The 18,385-nt window shown below is 38.4% G+C and overlaps 1 protein-coding gene across 1 annotated transcript in view; it reads left to right on the top strand.

The window, feature by feature from the left end:
* Nucleotides 1–337: 337 nt before the first annotated feature.
* JAML (junction adhesion molecule like) overlaps nt 338–18,385 on the top strand; it is a 38,857-nt gene continuing 20,809 nt past the window's right edge. The window contains exons 1-2 of the mRNA XM_072613083.1: nt 338–369; nt 9,566–9,627. Of these exons, the coding sequence (XP_072469184.1) occupies nt 9,585–9,627 (43 nt within the window). The 5' untranslated portion in view covers nt 338–369; nt 9,566–9,584. The remainder of the gene's footprint in view (nt 370–9,565; nt 9,628–18,385) is intronic.

The raw sequence follows: 18,385 nt of genomic DNA on the forward strand, positions 1-18,385 counted from the left end.
TTACCATCCATAAGCTGCTATGGTAAGTGCTCTGAGATTAGATATTACCTACCCTCAAAGAACTCACAATCTAGTGTGGGAAATGACATACATAAACACAGGACAGATGTGATCACGGCTCCTTCAGTAAGTCAGCCCCTAAAGCTTTTTTTTTTTAAATAAAAGCATTGGGTTCATACTGTGGGCTGAAAGACTGAAACAAGAATTTCATGCTTGTAGTTCCTGTATTTCTCCTCAGCTGCCTCAAAATGCACATATCTGATTTGCTCTAATACCTCTAGGATCTACTTGAATCAGACTGTGGGGGAGTGCAATACCATCTGAGGAATTTATAATTGTAGTGTCTCTCCTGGCATGTCATCACCTTAGGTAAGCATTTTTCTTTAATTTTCCAAATAGTTATCTCATTTGAGCATTTTCTTGATCAGAAGAAGGATGTTGCTAAAGTGTTGTTTTTTTTTTTTTTTAACCCCACTGTTGAGTCATATAAGACTGTGTCTATGTGATGGTGTTAGCTTTAGCTGGGGAATTGGGAGTGAGGTGTCTTAGCTTGTTAGGACCTAACTGGACCAGTAAGTCATGACCAAGTTAGTTAGATTTTCTGTGTGTTTTGATAAGTTGCTTTGTGACAGAAGAAAAATAAGGAATATTTTTAATAAGAGGCCAAAAATGAATCAATGAAAACTGTCATCTTAGGCAGGGCTTTGCCTAGGTGTGCTTAAAACTGTGAGAAGACTGTATGACTCTATTCCTTCTACTCCCAACAACAGCCAGGATCTTATACCAAGAAGCCACTAAGACTTTGCTGGGTCTCTGGGGCTTGACAGAATCCGTACTTGTCACATCATTTGTCTGGCTGTGATCTTAGTGAGGAGTCATGACGTGACTGAGGAGGGAGAGATTAGGAAGGATGTGGATTCTGTTATCACTCATATTCCTTTCCAACTTGGGGGTAGGAGGAGAGTTATCTCTGATATAGATTGTTTTTGTTCAGCTTTGTCTGACTCTATGTGACCACATTTGGGGTTTTCTTGGAAGATACCGGAGTAGTTCGCCATTCAGCTCATTTTACAGGTGAGGAAACTGAGGCAAACAGGGTTAAGTGACTTGCCCAGAGTCACATAGCTAGTGAGTATCTGAGGCCAGATTTGAACTCAGGTCTTTCTGACTCCAGGTCCAGCACTTTATCAACTGAGTCATCTAGCTGCCTCTTGATATAGCTTAGGTTGTGCTAATAAGACACCCGTGTGTCTGAGGTCACATGAGCTGACACTTTTTTTATATAGTCATGGAATCATAGAACTGTAGAATCTTAAGGTTGGAAGGGATGTTATAAAGTACTTATTAAATGGTCTTGGGAGGAAAATTAATACTGAGAGGCTCAGATTTCATATCAATATAAGAGAAAGCAAAAACAGTTTAATTGGAATATAGAGCACCCAAGGAGTTATATGAAATAAGTTGAAGAAGATGAGTTAGGAACAGCTTTAAGTGCTAAACAAGAGGAATTTGTATTTTATCCTAGAAACAGTAAGGAACCCCTGAAACTTCAACTTGGGGAATGGTGATTTAGGGGAGTGGGGAAGTTGAGGATGGTGGTAACATGGTCAAATCTGTGCATTAGAAATACCAACTTGGCAGCTGTGTGGAGGTTAGACTGGAGAGGGGAGAGATTGCTCTCAAGGAAACCATTTTCAAGACTTTTAATCATCTAGCTGAGAGATGGTGAGGGCTTGAATTAGGGTGGTAATCTAGGGCTATGAGAGTGGTGGTAAGATTCTGTGGAGGCAGAAACTAGATTTGGAGACTGAGGAGATGTGGAGTGAGTGAGAGAAAAGAATTAAGGATGCCACTGACGCTGTGAACCAGAGAGACTAGAAGGGTAGGGATGAAGTTTAGTGGGAGCAAGGCATTTGTTGAACGTTTTGAGTTTGAGATGCTTATGGGATGGTATATGTGGAGATGTTCAATGGGTAGTTGGTGATATGGGCCTGGAGCTCACGACAGGTAAAGGCTAGATATAGAGCTGATAATTGAACCTTAGGAGGTGGTGAGATCACCAAGTGAGACTTCAGAGAAGAGGGCCTGTACAGAGTCCTGTAAACATATGCACATAGGAGGTCAAACGTAAATGCTGACAAGTAGAAGAGGGAACCAAGGTGGGCAGAGGAGAGCAATGTCCTGGAAGCCAAAGTGAGAGAGAGTGTCTGGAATGAGGAGCTAGTTGAAAGTGTTAGAAAAGTTTCAGCAGCTCCTTATTGATTCTAGGATAAAATACAAATTCCTCTTGTTGAGCCCTTAAAGCTATTCCTAACCCATCTTTCTCTGTTTATTTCACATGATTCCTCTGAGAAGTCAGACAGAAGACTGAGAAAAGGTTATGGGATTTAGCAGTTGAATTGTGTATAACCTTGGAGATGGCAGTTTGAGTTGAGAGATGGGGTCATAAGTCACGTCAACAAAAGTTGAAAGCTGAACAGGATAAAAGAAAGTGGACAATATTTATGTAAGATAACTTCTTTCTAGAAGTTTGGTTATGAAAATGAGGAGACAGACATAGATGATTGCTTGAAGGTTAGGTGAAAGGTTTTTGGATGGGAGGAGATCTGAGTATATTTGTAGATAGCAGAGAAAGAGCCAGTAGTGAAAAATGATCGATAGAATCACTATGATCAGAGGAATGCTATAGATAGAGTTTACCTAGATTCTTGCAAAGCAATTGAGAAAATCTCATATTATCCTTCTGGAAGGGATAGAGAGGTGTGGATCGGACAGTTCAGGTAATTGTATCTGTTCAAATGGCAAGACCTAAATAGTAGGCAGTAATGCCCTGACTGGGAGTTTTCATTAGCATGCCCCAACCAGAGACTTTGGCTATTTATAATATTTTTATCAAAGATCTGCATAAAGCACAGATCATATGCTTATCATATTTGTAAAATGACAGCTCTGGGAAGGATAGCTAAAGTTAGATAACAAAGTCAAGAATCCAAGAGACAAGATACAACATTGAGTCAAATACTAATGATGAAATTTAATGGTAAAATTTTAAACTTGGAGTTAAAAAAATCAGCTTCATAGGTTCATGATGGGGGAAACATGGATAGAGGACGTTCATCTGAAAAAATTGGGATTTTAGAGCCCTCCCATGCTCAATGAAAGCCAGCAGTTTAATCTAGTGGCCAAGAAGTCAATGTGTTCCTAGGCTCCATTAAGAGAAACAGAGAATGTCCTAGATGAGACGAATGACTGTTCTGTTTTCTCTTTCTGGCCAAGTCACATGTTGGATATTTTGTTCAGTTCTAAGCAACACATTTTAGGAAATCCATAAACAATCTTAAGAGTGTCAAGAAGGGAAGGGGGACATTAGAATAGTGAGGGCAGGCTGTGTGAGAATCAGTTGTAGGAACTGCAGATTTTAGCTCAGATAAAAAAGATGGCTTGTGGGGAGAAGAGGAGACTTGATTGGTATCTTCAAGGGCTGTTGAATGAAAGAGCAATGGATTGGAGTTGTTCTGTGTGGTCCCAGAGGGCAGCACTGAAACCAGTGTGTGGAAGTGAAGGACACAGATTTAGGGTCAATGTAAGGAGAAACTTCGTACTGGTGGGAGGTATCCTAAAGTAGAATGGGCCTTTTTGGCAAGTAGTAGATTCACATTTACTGGAGATCTTTAAGCAAAGATTGCCTAACCATTTGAGTGTATTGTAGGAGACCTCTTGTTCAGGTATGAGTTGGATGAGATGGCTTGTGAGGTTGTTTTCAACAATGTGATTCTGTGAATCTGTATTTTTGTCTTTTTAAGTAAATCTCTTAAAAGAAAATCAGATTTCATCTATATAGGGAACTCTGGGTGTAAAAACTTGCTCCACTGATGAAGATCAGCAGTACTATCTTATAGTCCTTAGAGAAAGTAGGACACGGTTTTCTGAAAATACTGTAGATGTATTAGATTCTGATAAAGGACTGCTTCCCCCTTTTGTTTTGGGTGTAACTAAGTAACACATAGGATTGGCTGCCAGATTCAGGGCCATCTCTCTGTCACTGGTTTCCTTTTTAAACAGTGCTAGAGTTCTAAGAAATGTCCACAATGATGGTTTCAGTTGAGGTCTAATATCTAGATGAGTCATCATTAGCTCAACTATTATAAAAATTATATTTAAGATTATTTCTGATGGATGGTACACGAGTTGACTACTGAACTGACATCCACCTTACTGACCAACCTTGTGTCAGGCTATTGCTATATGTATGTACAATTTTGGGGGAATTTAACATGACTCTTAGTGTATCTGAATCAGTGCAATCACTAGTCATGTCAAAAGATTTCTACTACTTTCACTTTTAAATTCTCGTGTTCACTGTAATTCATACTTCTCTGCTCTTGCCATCCCCTTCTAAAATTTACAAACCAGTTTGGTCACTTTGGGTTATGGTCCTTAGGACTTTTCTGTTTGTTCTTGATGATGATCCTTTGAATCCGATCTAAAGACATCCATGCAAATAAATTACTTTCCTCTTGTCTTATGTGCTTTTATCGTAATGAACTTCTGTTATTACAATTAAAAAAATATTTTGTAATTTGTTTTAGAAATATTTTTATTCATTAAGTTTTGTTTTAACTTTCCTTGTCCAGTATTGTTGAAATACAGAAACAATGACAAAAGAAGAAAAAAACAAACCAAATGAAAACACAGAAAACAGAAGACACAAATGATTGTGCATATATCTGTACACTTCTGTATTTACTGATTGATTATTAAGCAAAAGCTGTATGTTAACTTTAACAAGGTAGTGACAGAGTTGTCTGATGAATTTAAAATGTATTTTGTTGGTGTGCAATGTCTTTATTTCCACAGCTATAATCAGTTTGAGGCAGATTGGTTATAGTGGAGAGAAGGGATGGCCTTCAAGTCTTGCCTCTGATACATATTAACTCTATGACTGGTGGCAAGTCTCTTAACCTCTCAATGTTCCAAACAATTTTCTACTGCTGTAAAAAGTAGCAGACAAGTCGCTTTTCAGCATTATTAATGGGAATTTCTGAATAGAGAGTTAACTACCTGTTCAAATCAAAAGCAAAAGAAATTTTTGTATAAATTGTTCTTTTGGTTCTTTCTTCATTCTGTATTTCTTTTTATGACTTATTAGGTTTCTCTGAGTTCTTTATATTTATCATTTTTTAAAGTGCAAAACTATTTCTTTATATCTTTATGTTGTTGATGAGTTGTTTCAGTCATATCTGACTCTTTGTGACCTCATTTGGGATTTTCTTGGCAAAGATACTGGAATGGTTTGACATTTCCTTCTCCAGCTCCTTTTACGGATGAGGCAAACAGGGTTAAGTGACTTTTCCAGAGTCACACAACTAATAAGTGTCTGAGGCCAGATTTGAGCTCAGGTCTTCCTGACTCCAGGCTGCTGCTCTACCCACTGCACCACCTAGCTGCCTTGTATCCTTATACTACAATTTATTCAACCATTCCTCAACCTTTGGACACACTGCTTCTAATATTTTGCTATTCTAGTGTACTTGGTAGTAGTTTACAAAGTAGTAATAAATGACGCTGTCATATTTCTTGTTTGGTAGAATAGCTACAAGGAAGGCAGAACAGGTATTATTTTCCACTTACCTTCTCCCCACCACTCCCCTCCTTCCCCATTTTACACATCATGAAATAGAAGGTCAGAAAGGTGACTTGGACAGTGTCCCACAAGGAGTTAGTAGCAGAGCCAGTACCAGAACCTTTTGTCTTTTAATTATGAGACCAGGGTTCTTTTTGCTACTCCATGATGCCTCTTTTTTTGTATGACCTTCTGGTGTACTTTGCTGATTTTTTTCTAGTGACGATAGAGTTAAGAATTAGAAAATGAAATTGCAAACTTTCAGGTGATCCTTTCTTGCTCACATGTGTGTTATGAATAAAGTCAGACATGATATAAGAGATCTAGACTTATCAGAAGAAAGACAAGCACTGGTTCTTGTATCTTCATAAGTCCTTTCTTCTTACCTTATTTATGTGATGTGTTCTCCTTCTGCTGGAAGGGGATGAACTCCTCTTCCATTGTGAGAAATAGAAAATAGACCTGACTGAGAAGCTGAACGATTTAGAATAGAGGTAGGGATCCTGCAACCTCCAGGCCACATGTGGCCTTCTAGGTCCTCAGGTGTGGCCTTTTGACTGAGTCCAAGTTTTACAGAACAAATTCTTTTATTAAGTTGATTTGTTCTGTGAAGTTTGGATTCAGTCAAAGGGTCATACTTGAGGACCTGGAAGGCCACATGTGGCCTCAAGGCTGCAGGTTCCCCACCCCTGGTGCAGAGGAATCATCCTCCTAGGACCTGAGCCCCTCCAGAGGAGTTGGTAGGTAGGATGAAGTTTGGACTGCATTGCTGATTTGGATGTTGTAGAATTTCTCTGCCTTCTGACTAATTTCCTCTCTTCCATCATCAGTTCCTGGTAACAAATTGCCCCAGCCACCTCATGTGGCTGTTCTGTTACATGGATGGAATTCATTGAATTAGGACTTTTGTCCTTCTATGCCCATCTACTACTTTGTTCATGTGCCCTACCTATTCTTCTTTGGTTTTAGTAAGGGGGGGATGGGAGTATAGGAGGATCTAGACTTGTAATTTCATAAATGTAGGGAACTTCTAACATGGCAACTCTTTTGTCCCTGTAGATAGGCAACTCATTGAAGGGAAATTTGAACGCCAGTCTTCTTGACTCCAAAGTTGGCACTTTATTGCTCACCTTTTCACAATACTTAAATAAAGTTTATGCTTCATTTGAGAAGACAGATGAGAATTTCAAAGCTATGTAGTCAGTGCTTTCAAATGTGAAATTGTTAGACTGCTTTGTATTGCATTTTAGGGTTGTCACCCCAATGTCAATATACAATTGATTGCTGTGATGGCAATCAAAATGGGATCTTTTGCTGGTTTTTGTTTTAGTATAATAAAGTGCCTCTGATTGAGTCTTGCCTTTATCAATCAAGAATCTTTATAAGGAGTGACTGTTTACCTCAAGTTGAAGTCAGTCCCGCCTTAGCTGAACTTCCAACTGAAGAAGAGGTTTTGAGGGCCATTAGGCTCCTTTCATGTGGCAAAGCACCTGGTGCTGATTCTGTTCCAGCTGACATTTACAATGTAGGGGGTCCATTGTTCATACAAAAGCTGACTGAAATTTTCCAGGTTATATGGCAAGAGGAAGTTATCCCCCAGGTGTTCAAGGATGCCTCCATTGTCAATCTCTATAAAGGTAAAGGGAATAAATTGTCCTGTGACAATCACAGAAGGGGTCTCTTTCTTAGTCATTTCTGGCAAGATTCTTGCTAGAGTCCTCCTTAATAGGCTGAACCTTCACCTGGAAGATGGTCATATACCTGAGAACCAGTGTGACTTCAGAAAGGGCCAAGAACAGTTGATGTGGTGTTTGTTGCCTGACAACTCCAGGAGAAATGCCAGGAGCAGAAGAGAGGTCTGTACACAATGTTTGTAGATCTGAGCAAGGCCTTTGACACTGTTAGTCGTGAGATCATAGGGAAAATTATGTCAAAATTTGGTTGCCCAGAGAAATTCATCAGTATTGTATATCAATTTCATGATGGCATGTTTACCCTGGTTCTGGATAGTGGACAATACTCTCGTGTTTTCCCAGTCACCAGTGGAGTGAAATAGGGCTGGGTGCTTGCTCCCATGCTTTTAGCATGATGTTTTCAGCCATGCTGTCAAATGCTTTCAGTGAGGATGAACATGGCATCAAGGTCAGCTACAGTACTGATGGTAAGTTCTTCAATTTGAAAAGGCTACAAGCCAAGACCAAAGTGGAGGGAGTGTTGGTGCATGATTTTCTGTTTGCAGATGATTTATGCACTCAATGCAGCCTCTGAAACTGAGATGCAACAAAGTATTGATCAATTCTCTGCTGCCTGTGCTAATTTTGGCCTGGTAATTAGCACCAAGAAAACATAGGTGCTCCATTAACCACCACCACACCATCCATACATGGAACCATTGGTTACAACAAATGGAGAAGTTTTGAATGCTGTGGATAAGTTCATTTACCTTGGTAGTGTACTTTCCAGGGATGTACACATTGACAAGAAGGTTAACACATGCATTACCAAAGCTAGCTCAGTGTTTGGGAAACTCCAAAGAAAAGTTTGGGAGAGAAGAGGTATTAGATTGACTACCAAACTGAAGGTCTACAGAGCTGTTGTACTGGCCTCATTGTTGTATGCCTGTGAAACATGGACAGTCTACCAGCGCCATGACAGGAAACTGAGTCACTTCCATTTAAACTGTCTTAGGAAGATTCTGAGGATAACCTGGCAGGATAAGGTACACCGAGGTCCTTGCTGGAACTAAACTATCAAGCATTCAAACTACGCTTCAGAGAGTGCAACTCCAATGGGTTGACCACGTGGTTCAAATACAAAATATACGCTTGCCAAAAAGACTGTTTTGTGGAGAACTCGCATGGAGCAGGTGATCACATGGTAGCCAGAAGAAGCGATACAAGGATACTCTTAAGGTTTCTCTCAAGAACTTTGGATTTGGTTGTATGACATGGGAGACACTGGTACAGGACCACTCAGCATGGTGTGCCCACATCAGAAAGGGTACTGTACTCTATGAGCAAAGCAGGATTGAAACAGCACAAAGGAAATGTAGGATACGCAGATTTGGAGTAACCACCCCAAATGTTCACATGGAGTATCTGTGATAGCCCAGTCTGTGGTAGAGCATTCAGAGCTCGTATTGATCTGATCAGCCACAGTCATACACATTGAAACTTGACTTTATCATGGTGTTGTCATTTTGGTCATCTTCCATGAAGGACAGCAAACAAACAAACAACAAGGACTAAAGTACAGAAACAGGAATTTCTTTAACTAGAAACAGTGTATATATTTATATTGTTAATTATTTTAATGCGATTAAACATCTTGCCCACCCATTGATGGGCCTTCCCATTGTGAGAAGCTTGATTAGAAGAGTGGTTTTGTAGGAGGATTCCAAGTACCTTTTGTTTTTTTTATTGAGCCACTGGATCAAAGGGTTGGGATGCCCCCTGACTCTAAAAAAGGTACAAATACTCTAGGGGTGAGGTTTTACTTTGGGGCTTAGTTTTTGCAAGAAGGTTTGAGTGCCAGATGAGGACTCTGGAAAACTGCTAAGGAGTCCCCTGGCTTTGAGAACACAGACGTCATGCTTCCCTCTCTGGTAATGATGGGCTGACAATTGGGGTCCAATTGTCTGTTGAATTCAGGCAGAGGAAGCCATGTCTGTCGATCTTTTGATTTCTCTTTATGTTCTTTGAAATTCAGGGTCCTGACTCCCTGAACTAATTGAATGATATATGTACTTGGTTAAAGGAATGATACATGTGCTTGATTAAAGTGATTGTTAACCCCTCAAAAGTTGCCTTTCTTTTTATGAATGCAGATTTAACAACCTGTGATAGCAGGCCCCCCTGTGTATTTTGGGGTGCTTACTGATACAATTACTTTACTTTCTCTTGAAATCAATTTCAAACTTCTGTCTTTGTTTTTATTTTGAAGGTTGAAAAAAGACAGCAGAATGTTTTATCCACTGGAACTTAAACTGATATCTATGTTGCTGGGTAAGTAGAGACAGAGGGTATAAATATGATACTTCATTTCTTATAAGTCTTGTTCAATTTCTTCTAAAACCAGCTTTGTTTTCAGTTCTCCTTGTGTTTTGAGAAGGAACCCACAATTTTCCTCTTCAGTTTTGTTGAGAAATTTGTCTTAAAGTACATTGTGCTAATTCTTTTTTTGGAATGATGTTTCAGTCTCTATTCCATGAAGAGTAGAGTGCCCTGCTTCTTCTTATTGTATATTCTGGGGTCCCATTATATGTCATTATAGTATTCACAGAGATGGCGATATGTGCATATACATGCACACACACACACACACACACACACACACATATATATACACACACATATACATATACACATACACAGTGGAAAGTATGCTGATCTTGCTGTCAACAGACCTAAGTTTGAATACTTGCTTTAATATTTATTATTTATGTGACTTTGCATAAATCATTTAACATTTTTGAGCTTTGGTTTTCTTATCTGTAATTGGAAATAAAAATTCTTAAATTACTTATTCTTCAAGGTTATTGGAATAAAGTGATTTATAAACTTAAATCATATACATACACATGTGTAAGCATTCTTATTATTGTTTTTTAAAGGGCTAATTTTTAAACTGTGGTGGTCAGATTTTTTAAAAAAAATATAGGACAGAGAAGATACTGAAATTGATGGAAAATGTAATAATCTAAGCCTAGTTTCTTAAATCTGATCTCTAAAAATGGTTTTAGAGATGGTGTATGTAAGAGACCTTGGGTCCCATTAGTCTTAATCTTTTCTTCCTTTTTCATTCTTTTTCTATTTGCTTCACGGCTTTGCAGGGAGAGAGAATGCCTTTGCTCCATACCCTCTCCCCTTGCTGCCCAGGTTTTGAGTGTATATGAATGCCTCTTGCTCTCTGAAGTTGTGAAGACTCGGCCATTAGCTGACTTAGTGTGCAGAGGCCTTCCTTTGTGGATGTGAGGCACAACCATATCCAAACAAAGGCTTTGCCTTGGAGAATGTGTGTGTCAGGGAAACCGATCTAGGAGAGCATTTGGGTGTGTTCCCAGTGGCCTGTGGGATAACCTGAAGCTTTTGCACTATTTTGACTGGGCATGGAGGAGTAGTGCTCTGAACCCTAAGAAATTTTAGCTAGTGTCCTGGTTTTGCCTAACCTGCTATTAGGGAGATTGCCCTCATCCAATGTGAGGAGTATCTTTTTCTCTGCAGCTGCTTACTTTTTCTGTAAAAGTTCATTCTCCAGTCTCAAGTTTTGTCTCTGGCTTTCCTCCTGTCTCTGTTAATCTTTGGTGGAGCTTCACCTTAAATGTTTTTGATAGGCCACTCTTTAAGATGGCCAAGGGAGATGGAGCAACAAAACCCAGCTCTCACACAACACCTACAGCAAGGATTGATCACGAAATGCAAGGAGAACTACAGTTAAGTTCATTTTGCCAGCCCAGATCCATACAAAGAAACAGGCAGAAACATTTGGGGTCTTAGGAAGTAATCCAGACAGAAAAGTCCAGCCTAACAGTAAATTCCGCTGAAGATTTTCAGTTTTTCAGTCAAGAGGCAAGCCAGGGAAACTTAGAGCTTGATGCACTCTGTGCTGGAGATCTGGATCAGGGTCTAACCCAAGAATTCTGGAGCCTGCAGCTATGTTACTTTGACCCCAAACCAGGGCTCAGAAGACTGCTGGACTCAGACGGGGAGGGCAGCTGTTGGGGCATGCTTTGGATGAAACGTAGACTGTCCTGGCACTTGAGGTCTCTTTACCACAATACCCATCACCCAGACACCAGATAATACAGGCCAGTACCAAAGAAGGCCTTGCCATCCCATCTAGAGGTACACAGAGCCTGACACCAACTCAAACTCCCAGTTCATGAAGTAAGGCAGAGAAATGAGTAGAAAGAAGAAAATAAAAATTAAGAAATGTCATAGAGTGAGAGACACTCAAGAAATTAGCCCAGAAGAAGAAAATAAGTACATTATCTATAAATAAAGGCTGAAAGAAATTTATAAATGTGCCATAAACTATGCTGTAATTCCTAGAGGAAGTGAAGCAAAGAATTAAAAAATGATGCTGGAACTGAAATGAGAGCTCTGTGGAACAGAGAGCATAATATAGGAAGAAAAAAATTAAAGCTATTGACCAGAGATATCAGTCATACAGTCTGCAGACCACATGTGACCCACAACACTTCTGAGTTTGACCTGAACCAGATCAAAATGTAATTGGAAAATATTTAGCAAATAAACAAAAATACAAATAAAACATGGATGATATTACTTTAAAACTAAGTCAGTATGCAGCCTACAGGGATTCTTATATATAGTTCAATGGCTTCTGTTTCTCTCTGAATTTGACATTATGACTATTGACCATTCCCTCAAAAGTGGTATTAAAAATTAGCTTCTTAGATAGTTGCTTTAGAAGAAGCCACTTTTGTACTTCCTCTTTTCAAACTCATTCCAAATGTTAATCAGCTAGTTAGCTTAAATGGAGGTGCTTTCCCTTCTGGTATTCTTTGGAGATATTTGATTCAAAAGAATTCTATCATGTTTAGATTTTGGGGTCCCTACTGCTGGGGAGGAAGTTAAGTATCTCTTCTCAGGGAAAAGAGCCTCAATGAAAAGACTGGCGTATTTGTTTTGTTTATTTGCATGTGGCTTTGCTTGGTTTTTCTTTGAGCTGAGCTGAACAGGATCTATATCGAGTTAGAGCCCAGTCTATGTCTTTGTGCCTATGCTAACTTTCTTTTCCCTCCCTTGCATTTATTATTTGCAGAAATATTGGGCTGTGAAATCAGAAATACCCATCTCTCTAATGGGGTTCCCTGTCGTTGGCCTTGAAATGATTTGTACAGTTTCTGGTGTGCATAAGGGAGCACAACAGGCTGTTGGAAGGGTCCACCAGCTGGAAAATTGGTGTCTGAGGGAAGGAGATGGTTAGAAGAAGGTAAACAAAAGGCTGAGTCAGGGAGGAGGATGTATGCTTGGCCAAGCAGCAAGGAGTCCTATGATCTGTCCTGAAGCCAGAACCAGCTAACAAATCTTATAACTTTAAAAGAATAGGGGCTTGAAAATATAAAAAACAAAAAACCCCGTGATTTGACTTTTTAGATTAAGGAACCAGTGGCTTTTTGATCAAGAGCAAGAGTTGTAATTTTCCACTTCCTGTTTATTAGATGTGGCCACACAAGTAGGTGATCAGAAAGTTGGGTTTCCCCTTTTTCTTTTAGCTCACGCAAGGGATGAGACAGAGTGTTTAAGTGCAGCAGCTAGCATTTTTATTACGTAAGCCCAGCAGTTGGCATTTTATGATTTATTCAAGCTTATCAAGCCTCTTTTAAATACCTGCTGTGTGAAGAGCATTGTGCTAGTGTATTGCCAAGGCAATATTCACAGCACTGGTGGTAACTATGAATATGCTGGCATAGTTCTCAGTCACAAAGTATAACAGACTCTCCATATAGAAAGCAGAAAAAAACCCCATTTATTTAGACACCTGAAAGCCAAATCCCAGAACCAGAAAGCTAAATCCATCATAGTAGCCAAGAAGTCAATACACATTATCACTGAAGTGGGCAAAGCCATTCCCAAGCTTCCTCCCCAACCCCTGCTGGGGCCTTCTCACAAACACTCATGAGCCTAAGCTGTGCCTGCCTGCCTGCCTGTGCCCTTCCTATCTTTGACTAGTCTGACCAATTTCCTCCCAGCTCTGCTCTACCCTTCCTGTTCCACCCATTCAGCAAGCTCCTCCCACCACATGTAACTTACGCTTTCCATGTGATTTAAGCCTATTAATGAATGGGAAAGATTTTCTTATTTCAATTACCATTATATTCAGCCCCAAGATCTTTTGTATTCATTACATAGGTTGATGGGGCAACTGATGTGAACGGAATTATAACAGGGATAACAGAAAATAAGCACATAAAACAATATCTTAGGGTGGGCTTGAGCACAAGCACCCCATCATTCCCCCCTCGAACAAATGGGGCCCAAAATCTTGGGGTAAGGGGCAAAGGTCTCTTATTCTATTGCTACTTCCTACTGAGATTGGACGTAGGGCTGTCCCTGCCTCAAGAGGTCCCATGCCAGAGATCAGTTCTTTAGCTGGCATCTGGAGGTCCAGGTCCAATGGGGATACATCACAGTCATGGACAAGGGGTACCATCTGGCTTAAACAATCAGGCATCTGCAGGTGGAGGGTACTAATCTAACGGACAAGTTTAACAGATAAAAAGCCAAAAAGAAACAAGGAGACAATAGCCAGGAGCAAGGTAGGTATAGGGTCAGCTATGCTTCTGCAGTCACAGCCTCATTCACAGTAGAATGTATGAATTAAAGGTACAATCTGGAAATCGTCTTTCCGGAGTAAACAACAGTTACAGTGTTATCTTTCTCGCATGCTATAATTTCCACAGCTTTGGAACATCGTCTGGCTTCCATTTTACCCATACTTTAAGTCTCAATTTTATTCCATCTGTAGAATCCAGTCCTGCAGTGCCTCTGCTAGTTATTTTGGAAGGAGGGCCAGTTTCCACAAGGGGTATTGTTTCACAAGGAAGAATAATCACTCGAACTATTCGATCATTTTTACAAAACTGTATGGGTTCTTCACCTAAATTTTGGAATGCCACAATAATTTCTCCTTTATAATTAGAATCTATTACTCTAGCCAATACATATATTCCTTCAAGCTGCTAATCTAGATTTTGGTAATATCCTTCCAAAATGATTTTTGGGGATTCTCATACATATTCCAGTGGATTTTTTCTTATTTCTTTTCTATCTAACCTAAAGTCCTATAAACAATGCAAATCATATCCTGCTGAACCAAGTGTCCCAGGATAAAGTGCTGGGATATCTAACCTCACAATCCAGTACTCAATATTTGGGATCTTATGTATTTGTTGTTTTCTAATTTGCAGATTTGGGATCATCATTCTGGCTAGAGGTGTACTTCCTCCTAATGATCTATTATTCAAATTACACAAAACAGTGAACAAATTATCTTTCCAATGTTGTATTCAGGAATGGTTACAACTACCACGGTATATTCTTTCTTAGGTAGTTTTCTAATTTTCTTTGTTAGTTTGACTTGTATGACTTGTGTTTCATCACCTACCAGTCCTGTGGTGATGGTGAGAGGAATTCCATGTTTAAACTTATCAGGGTTTCCATATATAAAAGAAGCCTCTGACCCAGTGTCTATTAATACCCTAGTTACAGTATTTGATCCATTTTTTCAATATATAGTCAAATTGATATGGGGTCTATAATTCTGTCTGTGTATTTCTTTAATCTGAGCTGGGGCTTGGCCAATTTCCTATTCTTCCTGAAGGTATGATGAACTTGGATACAAGGGTTCAGGAGGATCTGTGAGGGGCAATTCTTACTTCTCTATTCTTTCTAGTATCAAGTTCTTTTTTTTGATACATTCTGTATATTTCATTAGTTGGAATACCATCTATGTTTCCAAAATCAACCCCTGCTCTCTGTAGAGCATCAAACAATTCTTTTCTTGTCATTCTATTCTGACTTTGAATTTGCTGGCTATTTACTCTTCTCTCTTGAGGAAATTTATTTTTTCACCAGTCCCCTAGGTCACTTAACTGTAAAATATTGTTCAGCACCTCTGAAGGAGGGTTCCCTATTTCCCCAATTATTAGAATCAAAACTAGGAGCTTATAAGCAGGAGGAACCGCTTTCACTATTATATTCCTATGGGAAACTGCAAAGGGAGTATCATAGTACGCATCTGCATTTCTAATCATTATGGAAGTCTTCATTACTTCCTTCTTTAACTTTCTTATACAGTGAATACCAGGGCCTATCTCCACTAACTCACATAGAGTCAGTAGGATACTGCCTACTTCAGCCTTCTGGAGCCAAAACTAACAGATTAGTTGTGTTGTTACCTCTTTGCATATTGTAATCTCTAAAAGTTTGCTGTAAAAAAGGATTCTGACTAATACCTGTGAATTTCAGGCAGTCTACGGGATCAATAGCTATTCTTCCAGCTCCCTTATCACTGATTCTCACCATCCAAGATATCGATGATTCTCCCATCCTTTGGGTGAACCAACTCACAATTTCTGTTACCTCCTACTGAGTAAAATTCTCAATTATCAATTTAAACACTGTGTTCCCTTCTTGGTTCTCTTGTTTCTGCCTTACTTTTGGGTGAGTTTCAGCCTTAGAAGTCTTCTCCTACAAGATTGTTTCATTTTCCAGCTCTGACTTAATTACATTTTCAGCCTATGCACTCTCCTGGCAGTTGTCATGGTAGCTAGGCTGGGTCTGTATAAAGGTCATATGCACACTTCTTAGCTAAATGAACAGTCTTTCCTTCCACCTGAGACTCTGCAGTCTGCTCTTTTAAAGGATAGTGTGAACACTGAGAATTCCCATGCAAACTAGCTAACTCTTTTTTTCCATCTGAATTTTTTCCTTCAGCAGCTTGTCTCTACTTTCACACATAATACAATAACCTGTTAATAAAATCCAGCCTCTCCTACTTACCCTTGCCAGTTCCTTCTGTGGTCTTATTGGTATTCCTTGCAAACACCTTTTCAAGTCTCAAAAGAAAAAAAACATTTATTTAGACACCAGAAAGCCAAATCCATCGAAGCAATCAATAATTTCATTCAAGAGAATGATAATAATGAGAAAACATACCCAAACTTACGTGATGCAGCAAAAGCAGTTCTTAGGGGAAGTTTTATATCTCTGAATGCTTACATCAATAAAATAGAGAAATAGGAGATTAACAAATTGGGCATGCAACTGAAAAAGCTAGAAAAAAAACAAATTAAAAACCCTCAATTAATATCGAATTAGGAATAGAAAATTGAAATTAAGAGAACTATTGAACTAATGAATAAAATTAAGAGCTGGTTTTATGGAAAAAACAATAAAATTGATAAACCTTTGATTAATTTGGTTAAAAAAAAAAAAAAACCAAATTACCAGTATCAAAAATGAAAAGGGTGAATTCACCACCAATGAAGAGGAAATTAAAACAATAATTAGTAATTATTTTGCCCAATTGTATGCCCATAAATTTGACAATTTTAATGAAATGGATGAATATTTACAAAAATATAAATTGCCCAGATTAACAGAAGAGGAAGAAAAATACTTAAATAATTGCATCTCAGAAAAAGAAATTGAACAGCCATCAGTGAACTTCCTAGGAAAAAAAACTCCAGGGTTAGATGGATTTATAAGCAAATTCTATCAAACATTTAAAGAGTAATTAAGCCCGATGCTATATAGACTATTTGAGAAAATTGGTGAAGGAATCCTACCAAATTCTTTTTATGATACAAATATAGTATTAATACCTAAGCCTGGAAGAGCCAAAACAGAGAAAGAAAATTATAGACCAATTTCCCTAATGAATATAGACGCAAAAATTTTAAATAAAACTTTAGCAAAAAGATTACAGCAACTCATCATGAGAATAGTACACTTTGATCAGGTAGGATTTTTACCAGGAATGCAGGGTTGGTTCAATATTAGGAAAACTCTCAGTATAATTGATCTTAACAACAACAAAACTAACCAGAAACCATATTATCATCTCAATAGATGCAGAAAAAAACTTTTGACAAAATTCAACACCCATTCCTATTAAAAACACAAGAGCATAGGAATAAATGAAACCTTCCTTAAAATGATAGGTAGCATCTACCTAAAACCTTCAGCAAGCATTATATATAAATAGGGTTAAGCTAGATGCATTTCCAGTAAGATCGGGGGTGAAACAAAGATGTCCATTATCACCCCTGTTATTCAATATGGCATTAGAAATGTTAGCTTTAGCAATAAGAGAAGAAAAAGAAATTAAAGGAATTAGAATAGACAAAGAAGAAACTGAGTTATCACTCTTTGCAGATGATATAATGATATATTTAGAAAATCCTAGAGAATCAAGTAAAAAACTACTTAAAATAATAAACAATTTTAGCAGAGCTGCAGGATATAAAATAGACCTGCATATATATTACTAACAAAGCTCAACAGCAAGAGATAGAAAGAGAAATCCCATTTAAAGTTACTATATAGACATAAAACATTTGGGAGCCCACTGAGCTGAAACAAAACCATGATCTATATGAACACAATTACAAAACACTTTTCACACAAATAAAGTCAGATCTAAATAATTGGAAAAGCATCAGTTGCTCGTGGGTAGGTCAAGCTAATATGATAAAAATGACAATTCTACCTAAATTCTTACTTATTCAATGACATAGCAATCAAACTACCAAAAATTATTTTATAGAGCTAAAAAAAAATAATATCAAAATTCATCTGGAAGTACAAAAGGTCCAGAATATCAAGGGAATTAATGAAAAGAAATGCTAGGGAAGGTGGCCTAGCCATACCAAATCTTAAATTGTGTTATAAAGCAGCAATAATCAAAACTACTTAGTACTGGCCAAGAAATAGATGAGTAGATCAGTGGAATAGGTTAGGTACACAACACAGTAGTCAATGATTATAACAATCTGTTGTTTGATAAGCTCAAGCAATCTATTGTTTGATAAGCTCAAAGACCCCAGCTTCTGGGATAAGGACTTATTATTTGAGAGCAACTGCTAGAAAAACTGGAAAATAGTATGGCAGAAACTGGGCATAGATCAACATCTGACACTGTATACTGAAATGAAGTCCAAATGGGTACACAATTTAGGTATAAAGACTGATTCTATAAACAAATTAGGGGAGCAAGGAATAGTTTATTTGT

The sequence above is a fragment of the Notamacropus eugenii genome, chromosome 5, assembly GCF_028372415.1.
Source record: "Notamacropus eugenii isolate mMacEug1 chromosome 5, mMacEug1.pri_v2, whole genome shotgun sequence".
Classification (NCBI taxonomy): Eukaryota; Metazoa; Chordata; class Mammalia; order Diprotodontia; family Macropodidae; genus Notamacropus; species Notamacropus eugenii.